At 40.3% G+C, this 16,785-nt stretch overlaps 2 protein-coding genes across 7 annotated transcripts in view; one reads left to right on the plus strand and one right to left on the minus strand.

Annotated features, from left to right (window-relative positions):
* The window catches only part of prmt2 (protein arginine methyltransferase 2), a 29,266-nt gene extending 27,638 nt beyond the window's left edge, over window positions 1–1,628 (plus strand). For 3 of the 4 annotated variants that reach the window (XM_062069203.1, XM_062069204.1, XM_062069206.1), the window contains exon 8: window positions 1,416–1,628. In XM_062069203.1, coding sequence (XP_061925187.1) covers window positions 1,416–1,593 — 178 coding nt within the window. In that variant the 3' untranslated portion in view covers window positions 1,594–1,628. Of the gene's footprint in view, window positions 1–1,106; window positions 1,381–1,415 lie in introns of those variants that run through there. The other variant, XM_062069205.1, reaches the window with a different exon arrangement.
* Window positions 1,629–3,324: 1,696 nt separating this feature from the next.
* Window positions 3,325–11,342, minus strand: LOC133664516 (zinc finger protein 568-like). 3 transcript variants are annotated; one of them, XM_062069209.1, is made up of 2 exons: window positions 11,245–11,342; window positions 3,325–7,115 (listed from the first exon to the last, which is right to left on the minus strand). In XM_062069209.1, the coding sequence occupies exon 2, from the start codon at window positions 7,105–7,107 to the stop codon at window positions 6,136–6,138; it is 972 nt and encodes a 323-aa protein (XP_061925193.1). In that variant the 5' UTR covers window positions 7,108–7,115; window positions 11,245–11,342; the 3' UTR covers window positions 3,325–6,135. The 3 variants fall into 3 exon arrangements, with proteins under 3 accessions (XP_061925193.1, XP_061925191.1, XP_061925192.1); XM_062069207.1 differs by lacking the exon at window positions 11,245–11,342 and adding an exon at window positions 10,776–10,888; XM_062069208.1 differs by lacking the exon at window positions 11,245–11,342 and adding an exon at window positions 8,283–9,591.
* Window positions 11,343–16,785: the final 5,443 nt, after the last annotated feature.

The raw sequence follows: 16,785 nt of genomic DNA on the forward strand, positions 1-16,785 counted from the left end.
TCATTATTTCATGTTTGACGACAATGAAACGTTTTAACTTCTAATGCAGGGGTGTCAGTCATTTTAGCTCATGGAGGAAAATCTGTTCCCACGTGGGGCCGGACGAGTAAAATCATGGTATAATAACTTAAAAATACTACGACAACTTCAGATTGTTTTCTTTGTTTTACTTCGGCCCAAACTAGAACACAAGCACATTCCGAAATATGTACATATCATAAATAATCATCCTGACAAAACACTTCAAGTTAGTTGAAAATTCTGAGGAAAAAATTGGTGCAGTTTCAAACACACCATGAAGAACACAATGAATTTAGACTTAATCTCAGTGTGTCTACAAAGCAACTAAATCTAGGATTGAACAAAACACACAAAAAAAGCATAAATAAACACTTCTATCAACTACCTCATTTGTCACGTCCACATATTAATCCTGTGCTAACTCAAGAAAGCATACAAACTGAGGTAGAAACTATTCAAGAGGGTTGAGTTACTCTTTGCCTTCTAGGCATCACTGTGTTGGTAGAACAATAAAAGCTGTGCAATGTGTGATCAATATCAACAAACTAAAAATAAAAATGTACAAGACTGACAGTATTGTAGTAAATCACACACTGTTCACTTTCTTTAAATTTGCACAGAAGACAATCATTTTCACAGAGCACCTGTAGATTATTCAGACTTAGAGAGAGGATAATACAACAACTGTTGCTGTGTCAACATTGTAGCAATCTGCAGTCACATGTAAGAGGGCGGATCTATCCATACATTGATGGTGTGGATATTAAGTTATCAGATCAGTATTCTTATTTTCTCAAAAAAATATTTTTGTTTGTTTCGCGTTTTTTATTGTGTACTATTAACTTTGTTTTGCTCACACAATTGTGTGTAATAAGAGAATAAGGAATTAGTTTAAATATTGTGTTGATATTGTTAAAGCATCAATGATGCTCACTGGTCACCATAAAAACATTGTAATTTAATAATAATAATAATGGATTAGATATCGCGCTTTTCTATTGTTAGATACTCAAAGCGCTCACAGAGCAGTGGGAACCCATCATTCATTCACACCTGGCGGTGGTAAGCTACATTTGTTGCCACAGCTGTCCTGGGGTAGACTGACGGAAGCAAGGCTGCCAGTTTGCGCCTACGGTCCCTCCGACCACCACCTATCATTCATTCACCAGTGTGAGCGGCACCGGGGGCAAGGGTGAAGTGTCCTGCCCAAGGACACAACGGAAGCGATTTGGAAGTCAAGAGGCGGGGAGCGAACCTGCAACCTTCAGGTCTCTGGCACGGCCGCTCTACCCACTATGCCATACCGCCCCCAAATGTAGTTAATACATGCATGGATGATTGGAATCGCCAGCATAAAACCCGAACCGCAAAATCTCTATTTTTGTGTTTTTCAGACCAACACACTGGAAGCAGACTCTGTTCATGCTTGACAAGCCTATGGTTGTTCACGTTGGCGACCGCGTACAAGGAAGCGTCATTCTGCGCAGGAACCCCGTGTGGAGGCGTCACATGACCGTCACCTTGCACTGGGACGTCAGCGGCAGCGTGCACGAGGCAAATAAACTAATATAGATTGTTTTTAATAATGATACGACTGTTAGACTAAACTGGATTTTTTGGGGGGGGGGGGGGGGGGGGGCTCTTCAGGCCGGGAGTAAGACCTTCCCCATGTGGAGGTGACAGCTTCTCACAATCTGCTCCAAGATCTCAGGAGAGTTCAACTTTGCACTCTGTTGAATTGAGTAAGTGTACAGTAATATTTAAAACTGCCATCAAAGTGGAAAAAGAAGTTATCCACTGGGCAGTTTTCTCAAATCACATTCTACTTGAAATAAATGCACACGGACAAAGATTCAACTAAGCCCTGGGCAAGTCTTTTGCTAACTAAAACAGCCGCACTTACGGAATCAATTTAGCCCACTCGGATAACTATTTTGCTAACTAAAACAGCCGCACTTACGGAATCAATTTAGCCCACTCGGATAACTAAAGCATGGGGATTGTAATATGTGGAGTTTGCATGTTCTCTCTGTTCTTGTGTAGGGTTTAGAGGTGTAACAGTATGTGTATTTGTATTGAACCGTTTCGGTACCGAACGAGTTTCCACACGGACATATTAAGTAGCGTACTGCACGTTGTGTAAACAATACTCAAAATGCCGGACATTTGAGGCATTTAAGAAACTCTGCCCGGACAGCCACGCAAAAGAGGACATGTCCGGTGAAAAGAGGACGTATGGTCGTCTATCCTAGCCCGGTCGCTGCTAGCAAAAGAGGACATGTCCGGTGAAAAGAGGACGTATGGTCAGTCTATCCTAGCCCGGTCGCTGCTAGCATGCTAGCAAAAGAGGACATGTCCGGTGAAAAGAGGACGTATGGTCAGTCTATCCTAGCCCGGTCGCTGCTAGCATGCTAGCAAAAGAGAACATGTCCGGTAAAACCGATCGCTGCTAGCAGCGACCGGGCTAGGATACACTGACCATACGCCCTCTTTTCACCGGACATGTCCTCTTTTGCCGAGCTGTCCGAGCGAAGTTTCATAAATGCCTCAAATGTCCGACATTTTGAGTTATGGTTGCGTGTATTTTCAATGTACGTTCAGGGTTAAGAAGGGGTTATAAACAAAACAAATTGTGAAGGTGCGCAGCAGCATTGGTGAGGGAGGGGCAGAGACAGAGAGAGCGAGAGAGTTATGATAAACGCGCATGCGTCGCCAGGCTCTGATGTTTATCGATAGATTTATCAGATTTAATTTTTTTATTATCTACAGCAGGGGTGTCAAAAGTGTGCCCCGGAGGCCATTTGCGGCCCACAGCTAATGTTTTAAGGCCCACGGCACATTCTAAAAATACTATTAAAATAAACAAAAACATAACAAAAGTGAAATAAAAAAGCTTAAAGGTTAAATGTAATTTAGAAAAAGTTGCAATGTTGACTAATAGAACAAAGCTGTTTTTTTTTCTTTCAAACTGTCATTGCTCAAAACATAATATTGAATCAAAATCAATGTTATTATGAATTATTGACCTATCCAAGGTTCCCATTACTTCACATCAAATATTCCACTAAGAAAAATATTTTTGGTGGAAGATTTTGCAAATTTGGTAAATAAATGAATATTTTGTTGTTTTCTTACTGTACCGAAAATGAACCGAACCAAAATTTTTGTTTACCGTTACACCCCTAGTAGGTTTACTTTAGTTTCCTTCTACATTCCATACATTCAAGTGTGAGTAAAACAAGACTGTCACATTTGACTCAAAACAGGAACAGTTTGAGTTTGAGTTTATTTCGAACATGCATGCATACAACATGATACATCACAATTTCCAGTTTCTCTTTTCAACATGTTCGAAAAGGAGTAGGAAGAAGCAGAGCTTACAGTGAAAATGAAGATACAGTGTACAGTATATAAACCAAGTAACAAAATAAAATGAAGCTACTCACCCTTTGAGACAGACGTGCAGCAGAAGTACTGGCCTTTAAAAGGTTAAAAAAGGGGGCAATACACAGAATTCAATTGCATTTAAGTTTATTTTGTTTCAGAAGTCTTTCATAGGTACATCTGGACAATATTTACACAATACTGGTGAGTACTGGACACAATCATATCAACCTTCACAATCATATCAACCTTCACAAAGATGTATTTATATTCTATAATAATAGTTATTGTATATTATGCAGTGTATATACTTTGGGCAAAATTAAACATGACTTACAAAATATATTGAGCTTACTCTTATTTTAAAAGTCATTTTTGTCTTTTAGCTGGAAATGACAGAAAAAAAGCATATTGAGACCTTCTTAAAACAATCAGCTCTCAAAAACTCACTCAGCTGTGCAAAATAAACAAACAGCAGGCTAAAATCATGTTTGGAACAGTGCTGTTGGATTTAATAATACAATATTTTATTCATTTACTATGTCAAATTCAGAACAGAAAGATTGACTTGTTGAAAGTAGTGACAACAATATTCACATACTGTACAATCTTTACAACAGTTATGCTGATATTTTGGGACCTTGAATGTGAGTTTAATTCTTTTACAGAAGATTAAATATGCGAGCAAATCAACGTTGCTGCCAATCAATGACCCATCCCATGGCCTACTAATAATAAGAAATTATTCATTAAATATATTTCATGGAAATTATTTTTAATTAACAGAAACAATGGCATAAAAATGCTGACCTTTAAAAGAGTAAAAAACTAAATATAAATGTATATTTGAGGCATAAGAAATGGAGAAAAATACTTGTGTTTTTAAAGCAGTTTTTGTAAGCAAACCTTTTTATTAATGTGAAATGTGTGACTGAGGGACCTCTCAGGATGACATGAAAGAGAAACAATACTTTCATGTTTGAAATGTTTATACAAAGCAATATGGTTTCACAGCTGGCACGGGTCGCTTCCTCGAGAATAGTTCTGACAGTTTGAAACGGGCGCTAATAACACCTTAAGTATATACTGTACTGTACCGTACATATTCTATACGGGGCCACTACAGCCATGACCCCGTACAGTATGCAGCAGTGTTTCCCTTACAGTAACTGATTGTGGCGCACCGCCAAGGCAAATCTTTTTTTAATGTAAAAACAACTAAAGTACTGTAAGAAGAAGTCAAAAGTTAGACGCTACTTTTAACTATTATTGCCAATCTTATACCAACAACCAGCTTGATACACACACTTTCATCTCTGTGCTTCTCTTATTCTCTGCCAATCCCCTTACAGGCACGGACGGCGTGTTTGCGATCACAGGAACAATGAACATTAAATCGAAACCACACTAATATAAAACATTTCCACCAGCAGGGCGTTACAGTATGAATGGATACATATAGCCTATTATTTGCACACTAAAGACTAGTGATGCACCAAAAATGTGGCCGCCGAAAAAAAAGGACTCTGATCACCGAAAACAGCTGCAGAAAATCGGATGATGTAAACAAGACGCAAGCAAATGTCTGGAGTGTCGTCAGCATATATGCGATGTGAACGTAACGTTTTTACGTAATATATCCAAAATATACCTACCGACAGTGATCTACAAAATGTGCAAATATTAAGAGGACAGGGGCGGCTTTTAAGGAAAGAAAGTCCAACTGGAGCAGCAGCGCAAAGTGTGACGTCACGCTTGCTGTGGCTCCCTTTTCGTCGGGGACATCGAGGGACAAAAGTACAGTCTAAAATAACACCGGAAAAAGATGCTAGATTTGTTTGCTGGTTGTTTATCATTAGGAAAAAGTCACTAAAAGTCTCGAGACACGTGAAAAATTCTCAACAAAGTACATTGTACAATAAGCAGCAACAATTTAAAACAGAGAAAAATGAAGATATGCTTCAGCACCCCCCGCGACCCCAAAAGGGACAAGCGGTAGAAAATGGATGGATGGAAAATGATATACAATATGTTAATACTTATTAATAACAGATGTGTTTTTAAATGTATGTATGTATATATGAGCCGTTTTAGGGGGAGGGGGGTGCTAGGATGACAGGGGATGCAAATCAATATCAGTGCAATACTTTTTCATAACATGGTCACTACTGCCTTGTTTCTCTTGTTATATTCTTATTTTACTGTTGTTTTTATTCTTACTGTTGCTTTTTATTTTTATTCTTATTGCAATATTTTCTATTTTATTTCCATTTATACCCCCATTATTTACTTTTTAAATTCGATCTCAATTCTGTACACTGCCGCTGGAATTAAAATTTTCCTCAGGGAACTCTCCGGAAGGAATCAATAAAGTACTATCTACTATCTATCTTAAAGAAAATGATATCACAGCAAATTATAGGATGACGTCATGGAGATATCTTGGCAGTCGTCTCTGCAGAGTTGAAATGAAGAACTAAAAAAGCTAACACAGTCATTAGCCGCACCAGGCTAGTGTCAAAGATTTGTTTGAATGTTTGTGCAATCAAAAAGTCTGATTTTAATTCTATGATTTGCCAGGGTGGCAAAATGCGGATCAATGTCGCGTGGATGTGAGAAATAGGTGTGTGCGTAGCAGAGTACTCTGCAGACTACGCTGTGTACGAATGTTTGGGCTTTAACTAAAACATCCCAAAAAATGCTGTGTGTGCTTGACATACTTGATCATGCTTAGCTTTTGGATTTGGCCTTGAAGTGAGTGGCGACGTCAGAGGAGGGCAACGGCTGAGCAACGTCCGACGACGACGGCGGTGGCGGCTTGGACAGAGGGATGAAAATGGGAGGTTTGACCACGCTCTCTTCATCGCTTTTCTCCCCTTTCTGCTTCAGGTGTTTCTCGCAGTGGCTGATGAAAGTATCCATCTTGACGAAGGTCTTGTTGCACACTTTGCAGTGGTATGGCCGCAGCCCCTTCTGCAGATGTACGCGCAGTCGGATGTAGGAGGAGTGTATGAAGGTGCGGCAGCAGAGGCCGCACTTGATGTCGTCGGCGGTGGCGGCGACGGCGGCCCGAGCGGGCGCGGGCGCGGGCAGTGCAGGCGGTGCTCTCCCCAGCCGAGCGGCCTCCTCGTTCTTGTGTGAGAGCATCAATGGCAGAGAGGTGAAAGTGTCGCCGCACACGTCGCACTTGAAGACCTGCTCGCCCGTGTGAATGCGGATGTGCGAGAGCAGCCCCGCCTTCTGCGCGAAGGCCTTGTTGCAGAAGGAACACTTGAAGGGCTTCTCGCCCGTGTGAAGCCGCTGATGCGTCTTCAGGTGCGACGCTCGGCCGAACGTCTTGCCGCACTCCGGGCATTTAAAGGGCCTGTCGCCTCGGTGGATGGCCTCGTGAGCCAGGAGGTGGGAGGGCTGGTAGAAGAACTTCCCACAGGTGTTGCACCTGAACCTCTTCTCCTTGTTGTGGGAGGCCAGGTGACTGGTCAGGTTGGCCGAAGAGATGAAGGTTTTGCCGCACACAGAGCAGTCGAGAGGGTCCGAGGGGGCGCTCTTCTGCGCCGGCTCACCGTTGACAACGACGACGGCGTCGTCTGGGCAGGACGGACACCTGGAGGGGCTGCCAGGTACGTCCGTCGGAGGTAGGCTGAGTTTGGATCCACACTTGGCGCACTGCTGCTCACCTGCTGGGACACTTTCCTCCTGCATGGTGACGTCTGCAACCACAGCGGGCAAACATTTCATTTTCATTTAAAAAGACCTTCATACAAAACTGATTTGTTATTGTTTTAACAGTAACATTTGAACGTAGAGCTCAGCCCTGTGGTTAAAAAAAATCATATCACAATATTTATTTTCTTAAAATTCGGTATCGATATGTGTCACGCTACAAATTACATCGCTATTTTTGTCATGCCGGCCTCTTACCCAGGCTTGGTTTGTGTAGTCCAGTGTTTTTCCAACCTTTTTTGAGCCAAGGCACATTTTTTGCGTAGAAAAAATCGAAATCATTCAAAAACAAAACTCAGTTGACAGTAAAAAGTCGTTGTCGCAAGTGTTGGATATGATTTTAAAGGCCTACTGAAATGACATTTTTTTATTCAAACAGGTATAGCAGATCCATTCTATGTGTCATACTTGATCATTTCGCGATATTGCCATATTTTTGCTGAAAGGATTTAGTAGAGAACATTGACGATAAAGTTCGCAACTTTTGGTCGCTGTAAAAAAAAGCCTTGCCTGTACCGGAAGTAGCGTGACGTCGCAGGCTGAAGGGCTCCTCACATTTCCCCATTGTTTACACCAGCAGCGAGAGCGATTCGAACTGAGAAAGCGACGATTACCCCTTTAATTTAAGCGAGGATGAAAGATTCGTGGATGAGGTACGTGAGAGTGAAGGACTAGAGTGCAGTGTAGGACGTATCTTTTTTCGCTCTGACCGTAACTTAGGTACAAGCTGGCTCATTGGATTCCACACTTTCTCCTTTTTCTATTGTGGATCATGGATTTGTATTTCAAACCACCTCGGATACTATATCCTCTTGAAAATGAGAGTCGAGAACGCGAAATGGACATTCACAGTGACTTTTATCTCCACGACAATACATCGGTGAAGCACTTTAGCTACGGAGCTAACGTGATAGCATCGTGCTTAAATGCAGATAGAAACAAAAGAAATAAGCCCCTGACTGGAAGGATAGACAGAATATCAACAATACTATTAAACCATGGACATGTAAATACACGGTTAATGCTTTGTAGCCTGGCAAAGCTTAACAATGCTGTTGCTAACGACGCCATTGAAGCTAACTTAGCTACAGGACCTCGACAGAGCTATGCTAAAAACATTAGCTCTGCACCTACGCCAGCTCTCATCTGCTCACCTGCATTCCAGAGATCGACAGCGCGACGAAGGACTTCACCCGATCATTGATGGGGTCGCCGGCCCGGAGACGGAGGAAGTCAAGGTGAGGACAGCGGTGCGGCGGCGGGCGTTGTAGCTTTCGACGACACCCCGGCCGCCATCAGAGTCGGCAAGAAACATATATTTCCCCAAAGTTACGTACGTGACGTGCACATAGCGCCACGCTCGTACGGGCAAGCGATCAAATGTTTGGAAGCCAAAGCTGTACTCACGGTAGCGCGTCTGCTATCCATCTCAAAGTCCTCCTGGTTGTGTTGCTGTAGTCCGCCGCTAATACACAGATCCCACCTACAACTTTCTTCTTTGCAGTCGCCATTGTTAATTGAACAAATTGCAAAAGATTTGGAATTTTTTTATGAAAGCAGAGCTGTTTGTATTGGGACACAATGGTGTGCCAATACTTCCGTTCACTCCGTGATGTCACGCGCATACGTCATCATACATAGATGTTTTCAACCGGAAGTTTAGCGGGGAATTTAAAATTGCACTTTATAAGTTAACCCGGCCGTATTGGCATGTGTTGCAATGTTAAGATTTCATCATTGATATGTAAACTATCAGACTGCGTGGTCGGTAGTAGTGGGTTTCAGTAGGCCTTTAAAGCATAACCAATCATGCATCAATATAGCTCTTGTCTCCAAGTAGGTGCACTGTCACCACCTGTCACATCACACCCTGACTTATTTGGACTTTTTTGCTGTTTTCCTGTGTGTAGTGTTTTAGTTCTTGTCTTGCGCTCCTATTTTGGTGGCTTTTTCTTTTTTGGTATTTTCCTGTTGCAGTTTCATGTCTTCCTTTGAGCGATATTTCCCGTATCTACTTTGTTTTAGCAATCAAGAATATTTCCATTGTTTTTATCCTTCTTTGTGGGGACATTGTTGATTGTCATGTCATGTTCGAATGTGCATTGTGGACGCCATCTTTGCTCCACAGTAAGTCTTGGCGGTCGTCCAGCATTCTGTTTTTGCTTACTTTGTAGCCAGTACAGTTTTAGTTTCCTTCTGCATAGCCTTCCCTAAGCTTCAATGCCTTTTCTTAGGGTCACTCACCTTTTCTTTATGTTTGGTTTAAGCATTAGATACCTAATTACCTGCACGCTGCCTCCCGCTGTTTTCGACATCTACAAAGCAATTAGCTACCTGCTGCCCCCTACTGATATGGAAGAGTATTACACGGTTACTCTGCCGAGCTCTAGACAGCACCGACACTCAACAACACATAATTTGCAGACTATAATTACTGGTTTGCAAAAAAATATTTAATTTCCCAAATAGGAGGAAATTAGATAATCTCCCACGGCACACCAGACTGTATCTCACGGCACAGTGGTTGAAAAACACTGACTTATATATTACATTTTTTGCGGCTACAGACATAATTGTTTTGTATTTTTGGTCCAAAACGGCTCTTTCGACGTTTTGGGTTGCCGACTCCTGCACTAAAGGCAGTTTGCGTACGCACCACAGTTGAAGAATGACTGATTTAGACAATTTCAGTTATTTCAGTAAGTTATGCTTCAATGCTAATGAGATGTGCTGACCCACACCTGTCTGTCGCGGCCCCCTTCTCCCCCCAGTGACAAACATGCTCACCTTTGTCCACTTTTATCTACATCTTACATCATTACTGCACTTGTCCAACATTGCAGATGTTATCATTTTGATAGTAGGCTATTATAGCTAATATAGACACTTACGTCATGTTTTGCCTTCATTATAACACGTATATTATATATTATTTTTTTTGCAGCTCCAGACCGTTTTACTGAATATTATACGGGCGATGTGGGGAATGGCCGTGCCAGCAACCTGAGGGTTCCCGGTTCGATCCCCACCTTCTACCAACATTGTCACGTCCGTTGTGTCCTTGAGCAAGACACTTCACCCTTGCTCCTGATGGGTCGTGGTTAGGGCCTTGCATGGCAGCTCCCGCCATCAGTGTGTTTTACCATAATATTGCATTCAACAACATACATTTTCGACATAGTACACTTACATTAATGAATCAATTTTGCAAGTAATAGTTTTTGTCTAAAAAATATTTTAATCCAGGTATGTACATAAAATGAACATAAGTCTGGGATTGTTTTTAGTGAAAATGTGACCTGCTTATTTGATGTATTGTAGCTTGTTTTCAGTGGGAAATAGGTGAATTCTAGTTAGGAGGGGCCGTTGTTGGCTACTCATGGATATGTTGTTCAATTAACACCTTCAAAACTGACATTTGTTATCTTTGTGAAGACCAAATTAATCTTGAACTGGATTACATTGTGCAGAGGTACCTAATGAAGAGGCCAGTAGTGGTAGCTTAACATTGAACAATACCCGCGCTCGTACGTCGGTTAGTCCATTTATGCACTAAAAAACGCTGACCTAAACACAAATACGAGCAACAATACGCCAAACTACAACATTCACGTCATGTAAGGCTTTCAAAACAAACGTTTACATACCGCGAAGGTGTCCTCAAGTGTCGCGAAAATGAAAGCTTCTTCTGCGGCACGTGAAGTGACGTCACTAAAACACAGGCGGGGCTCCACCGCCTCCTAGTGGCTGGCGGTACAACTAACATGCACGTTTAACAGCTCGATATTGTTTGTCGATATTGTATCGTTATCAGAAAAGAAAATTAGGGATGATTTTGAACGTTTTTGTTTTTTTATTCGAATCACCTTTGCTGAAATATTTACGTACTACTGAAATATTCCCAATCTACTAATAAAAGTTTCAATCAATCAAACATGCCAAAATAGTACACAACGCATGATTAAACTAACTCGCAGAGGTGTGGACTCGAGTCACATGACTTGGACTCGAGTCAGAATCGAGTCATGAATTTGATGACTTTAGACTCGACTTGACAAAATGTAAAGAGACTTGCAACTCGACTTAGACTTTAACATCAATGACTTGTGACTTCACCTGGACTTGAGCCTTTTGACTTGACATGACTTGCTACTTTCCCCAAAACCTAAAGCTTAAAAAGTTATTTGGGAGCGCTCCGTAGCTTTCATTTTGTACGTGTCTGTCTATCAGCGCGTGTGCTGCGTGTCAGCGTGTGTGCTCTCAGTACAACAGCCAATCAAATTAGATCTACATTGTTTTCATCACACAGCATTCAGCCAATCAAATTGCAGGACCATGAGTAATTCGAGTAACCCCTGGCTGCAGCCTGCAGATCGAGGAGGGGCTTATTTTCCCTCAATGTGGGCGGGCTCAACGTTGAGCCCGCGGGGTCCATCTGGTGGCGGAGATCCGAATATGGAAAAAGGTTCATGTATTTGATAGACTTAGACATTCCTACTTTTAACTTGTCAAATGTGTTTTTTTACCATGAAAAAAAAAAAATATATATATATATATATATATATATATATATACATATATATATATATATATATATATATATATATATATATATATATATATATATATATATATATATATATATATATATATATGTATATATATATATATATATATATATATGTATATAAACCATAGCATTTACCATGAAAAAAAAAGAATAATAATTATATATAAACCATAGCATTTCCAAAAGAGTATAGACACATATTATTTTGCACACTCAATTATATTAGCTAAGTCAAATAAACCAAAGACAGAATACTTTGCATCATTGATTTCATTTTTCACCCCAGGTTAAAAATGTTTGATCTGTAAAGAAAAAAAAAATGTTGTAGCCTAGCCAAATACATTCCTTAAGCTTCCATAAATGTTTAACAATGGCAAGTATCAAGGTATTTTTCTGGCCCATAACAAGCAACCCTGTTCCCTGTTTCCAGTTCTGTTCATTTTCCACTGTCTAGAAAGGAAACCGATTGCGGTTCTTATAGGCACAATAACAATGCAAGATGTAAAACTAAGGTAATTGAAATAAGTGGAGGAATTACGCTTTAGTCTAGCAATAGTTGACTACAAGACTAATTAATCACATGACCTCTCACCTGTAGCCCTCCTTGCACTCGTCGCCGTTTTCTGTCCTGCAATCGGTCTTCTTCAGACCTTAGTGATTTAATGACAACATACATTCACTATGAAAACATTCATGTTGGTCTGTTGACCGTGAGTAAAACATTTTTTTTGTGATTTGTGATATTCAAAGCACTTACGGCATGGGGAAATTCTGTAGGAGAGCGAGACACCACCATCTCCTAATTTGCAGCATGTTTTCCTTTGAAGAAGGAAATGCAGGAAGATGTTAATATCTATCCGTCCATCCATTTACTACCGCTTATTCCCTTCGGGGTCGCGAGGGGCGCTGGAGCCTATCTCAGCTACAATTGGGCGGAAGGTGGGGTACACCCTGGACAAGTCGCCACCTCATCGCAGAGATGTTAATATGTTGTAAAAAAAATAACACCTTGTACACTAAGCATAATGTGTCACGATTTACACATACCTCTCTGAAATCACAATTGGCCCCCATTACAATGTACAGAGTGTACTGTAAGCCAAGAGGTACTGCTTAATATAATGTCAGGCGTATTCCCAAGGATACATTTTTTTCAATACAAATTAATGTGGTTTTAATGTAGCAAGCAAACATTTTGACTGACAACAGCAATGCTATAACATGCTGATTTGGTCTTACCATCAAAACAAACACGCCACAGTTGTTGGAGCACCCTTGCTTTGTTAGGCCCTGAGGTGTGAACAATGTATTTTAATAAAAGTATGGCAAGAAAATAGTAAAAAGTTAGCAAGTGCTATTATGTAATGTCTCACCTGGACATCATTCACACCAAGCTCTCTCCAGGGGCCAGAAGAGAGGCTGTGAGCAACGTGTCTGTACAAATAATAAGCGAAATAAAAGTCACTCAACTTCAATCAACTTTTGATTGAAAAGCACGCATAAACGCTTGGAACAAAGCCTGAACTGAATAAGGAAAAGGTTGGAACTTCAAATCAAAAAGTTTTCATAACAGGCTTAAACAGAACTGCCCGTCTCAAAAAAGATAAATAGTTCTGTTTCCATCTGTTTAAGGAATCAAAATAGTTGGAATATGGAATGGAATATTTTAGATCAAATAAAAACAGAACCATTAATTAAAACAAACAAAGGACAAGTGGTTTAAAACAGAACTACCACTGTCCAGGAGGTGCCCTAAAAACCTGAATAGACTGGTTCTACTCTCATCTCTCCAAGACATGAGACAGCTAGTGGAAGAAATCAAAGTCTTAATACGTGTATGATTATATGAGTGACATTCATAGATAACCACAGTGGCACAATAGTTAACTTTACCAGTTGTTCCTGGCTGTCTTGGAGTTTCTGTCCCCAGTATGCAGTGTGTGCTGAAAACTTGTGGAGACTAGGGAAGTCTCCATGAGGTCTCTGCTCACTGTCATCATTTACTAGTGTAGAAAGCAACAACCGAAAAATAAAATCAAGTGTGAAATGTCACATTTCTCATTTGAATGATGTGCAAAATAGAGCCAAAACTTTTTGATTTGAAGTTCCAACCTTTTCCTTATTCAGTTCAGGCTTTGTTCCAAGCGTTTATGCGTGCTTTTCAATCAAAAGTTGATTGAAGTTGAGTGACTTTTATTTCGCTTATTATTTGTACAGACACGTTGCTCACAGCCTCTCTTCTGGCCCCTGGAGAGAGCTTGGTGTGAATGATGTCCAGGTGAGACATTACATAATAGCACTTGCTAACTTTTTACTATTTTCTTGCCATACTTTTATTAAAATACATTGTTCACACCTCAGGGCCTAACAAAGCAAGGGTGCTCCAACAACTGTGGCGTGTTTGTTTTGATGGTAAGACCAAATCAGCATGTTATAGCATTGCTGTTGTCTGTCAAAATGTTTGCTTGCTACATTAAAACCACATTATTTTGTATTGAAAAAAATGTATCCTTGGGAATACGCCTGACATTATATTAAGCAGTACCTCTTGGCTTACAGTACACTCTGTACATTGTAATGGGGGCCAATTGTGATTTCAGAGAGGTATGTGTAAATCGTGACACATTATGCTTAGTGTACAAGGTGTTATTTTTTTTACAACATATTAACATCTCTGCGATGAGGTGGCGACTTGTCCAGGGTGTACCCCGCCTTCCGCCCAATTGTAGCTGAGATAGGCTCCAGCGCCCCTCGCGACCCCGAAGGGAATAAGCGGTAGAAAATGGATGGATGGATGGATATTAACATCTTCCTGCATTTCCTTCTTCAAAGGAAAACATGCTGCAAATTAGGAGATGGTGGTGTCTCGCTCTCCTGCAGAACTTCCCCATGCCGTAAGTGCTTTGAATATCACAAGTCACAAAAAAAATGTTTTACTCATGGTCAACAGACCAACATGAATGTTTTCATAGTGAATGTATGTTGTCATTAAATCACTAAGGTCTGAAGAAGACCGATTGCAGGACAGAAAACGGCGACGAGTGCAAGGAGGGCTACAGGTGAGAGGTCATGTGATTAATTAGTCTTGTAGTCAACTATTGCTAGACTAAAGCGTAATTCCTCCACTTATTTCAATTACCTTAGTTTTACATCTTGCATTGTTATTGTGCCTATAAGAACCGCAATCTGTTTCCTTTCTAGACAGTGGAAAATTAACAGAACTGGAAACAGGGAATAGGGTTGCTTGTTATGGGCCAGAAAAATACCTTGATACTTGCCATTGTTAAACATTTATGGGAGCTTAAGGAATGTATTTGGCTAGGCTACAACATTTCTTTTTCTTTACAGATCAAACATTTTTAGCCTGGGGTGAAAAATAAAATCAATGATGCAAAGTCTTCTGTCTTTGGTTTATTTGACTTTGCTAATATAATTGAGTGTGCAAAATAATATGTGTCTATACTCTTATGGAAATGCTATGGTTTAGATATATATTTTTTTAAATTGTTTTTTCATGGTAAAAAAAAATACATTGACAAGTTAAAAGTAGGAATGTCTAAGTCTATCAAATACATGAACCTTTTTCCATACTATGGTTTATATATATTTTTTTTAAATTGTTTTTTCATGGTAAAAAAAAATACATTTGACAAGTTTTTTTTGTGTTTTTTTTTGCAAATATTTGTATTGAATTTTACAGTTCAAATCACATTTAGCAGTCATACTTTGGTCACGCAAAACCTTCATACAATCGCACATCCACTCATACCCACTCATATGCACACTTGAGGAGAGAGGTGCACTTAAACTTTAACAATTCAAGGTTTACAGTATAAACAGTATTAGAAAAGATACCCAGATATTGTATATATATATATATATCCATCCATCCCGCTCTGGCTCAGGATCAGCTACAGGCTATCCAGACCATAGTGGATGAACATTCCTCGGCATCAAGGATCCTCAGGAAGTGATCCCAAGATCACCTCTCGAGGACCTCTCCACCGTTCACACTTAAAAAAGAAAAGGAAAGTCACAGAAGTTGATCAGATGTAAAACAATACAAAATAAAAAGACACAAAAAATAAATAAATAAATAAATAAGCAAATAAACCGTGGCAAGGCCATATCAGAAGTAACAAAAAAAACACAATAATAGTGTAGGATCAATACAGAAAATAATGAAGATAATAAAAAAGGAATAAAACTACAAAAAAGATGGCAGATACAATTGACAAGTTAAAAGTAGGAATGTCTAAGTCTATCAAATACATGAACCTTTTTTCATACTATGGTTTATATATATATATATATATATATTTTTTATTGTTTTTTCATGGTAAAAAAAATACATTTGACAAGTTAAAAGTAGCTTTATTGACGTTTGAGAATGTGTGCTGCCGGATCTCCGCCACCAGATGGAGCCCGCGGGCTCAACGTTGAGACCCGCCCACATTGAGGGAAAATAAGCCCCTCCTCGATCTGCGGGCTGCAGCCAGGGGCACTTGGCAGAAGCTGCACTGACATGAAACTGGGCCGAGACTCGTTTGACTAGCTGAAAAAAAAAAAAAAAAAAAATTCGGGAGGAGTGCTGGAGTCACTCCCGGGAGGGTTGGCAAGTATTAGAAGTAGCAGTGAATGCGGTGTTACCGCGGCACTGCCGCAATGTATAATCGCCGGTCCAGCTTTAGTGTTAATTTGATATTGCCTCAAGGGCGAAGTCAAATTACACGTTGGGCCAAATTCGGCCCACGGGCCAGAGTTTGACACCCATGACCTTCACTGTAAAAAATTACTGTAAAAATAAAAAATAAAATTACAGTTATATACTCCATCCATCCATCCATTTTCTACCGCTTATTCCCTTCGGGGTCGCGGGGGGCGCTGGAGCCTATCTCAGCTACAATCAGGCGGAAGGCGGGGTACACCCTGGACAAGTCGCCACCTCATCGCAGGGCCAACACAGATAGACAGACAACATTCACACTCACATTCACACACTAGGGCCAATTTAGTGTTGCCAATCAACCTATCATGTTCTTCTTAAATGCAGTTAAGTACTGTAAATTTTGTTGCATTTTTCAAAA

This window comes from Entelurus aequoreus, linkage group LG14 (genome assembly GCF_033978785.1).
Source record: "Entelurus aequoreus isolate RoL-2023_Sb linkage group LG14, RoL_Eaeq_v1.1, whole genome shotgun sequence".
Lineage (NCBI taxonomy): Eukaryota > Metazoa > Chordata > Actinopteri > Syngnathiformes > Syngnathidae > Entelurus > Entelurus aequoreus.

Bases quoted from the DNA above. Each gene is read 5' to 3' on its own strand.
- LOC133664516 (XM_062069209.1), bottom strand. From the start codon at position 7,107: ATGCAGGAGGAAAGTGTCCCAGCAGGTGAGCAGCAGTGCGCCAAGTGT.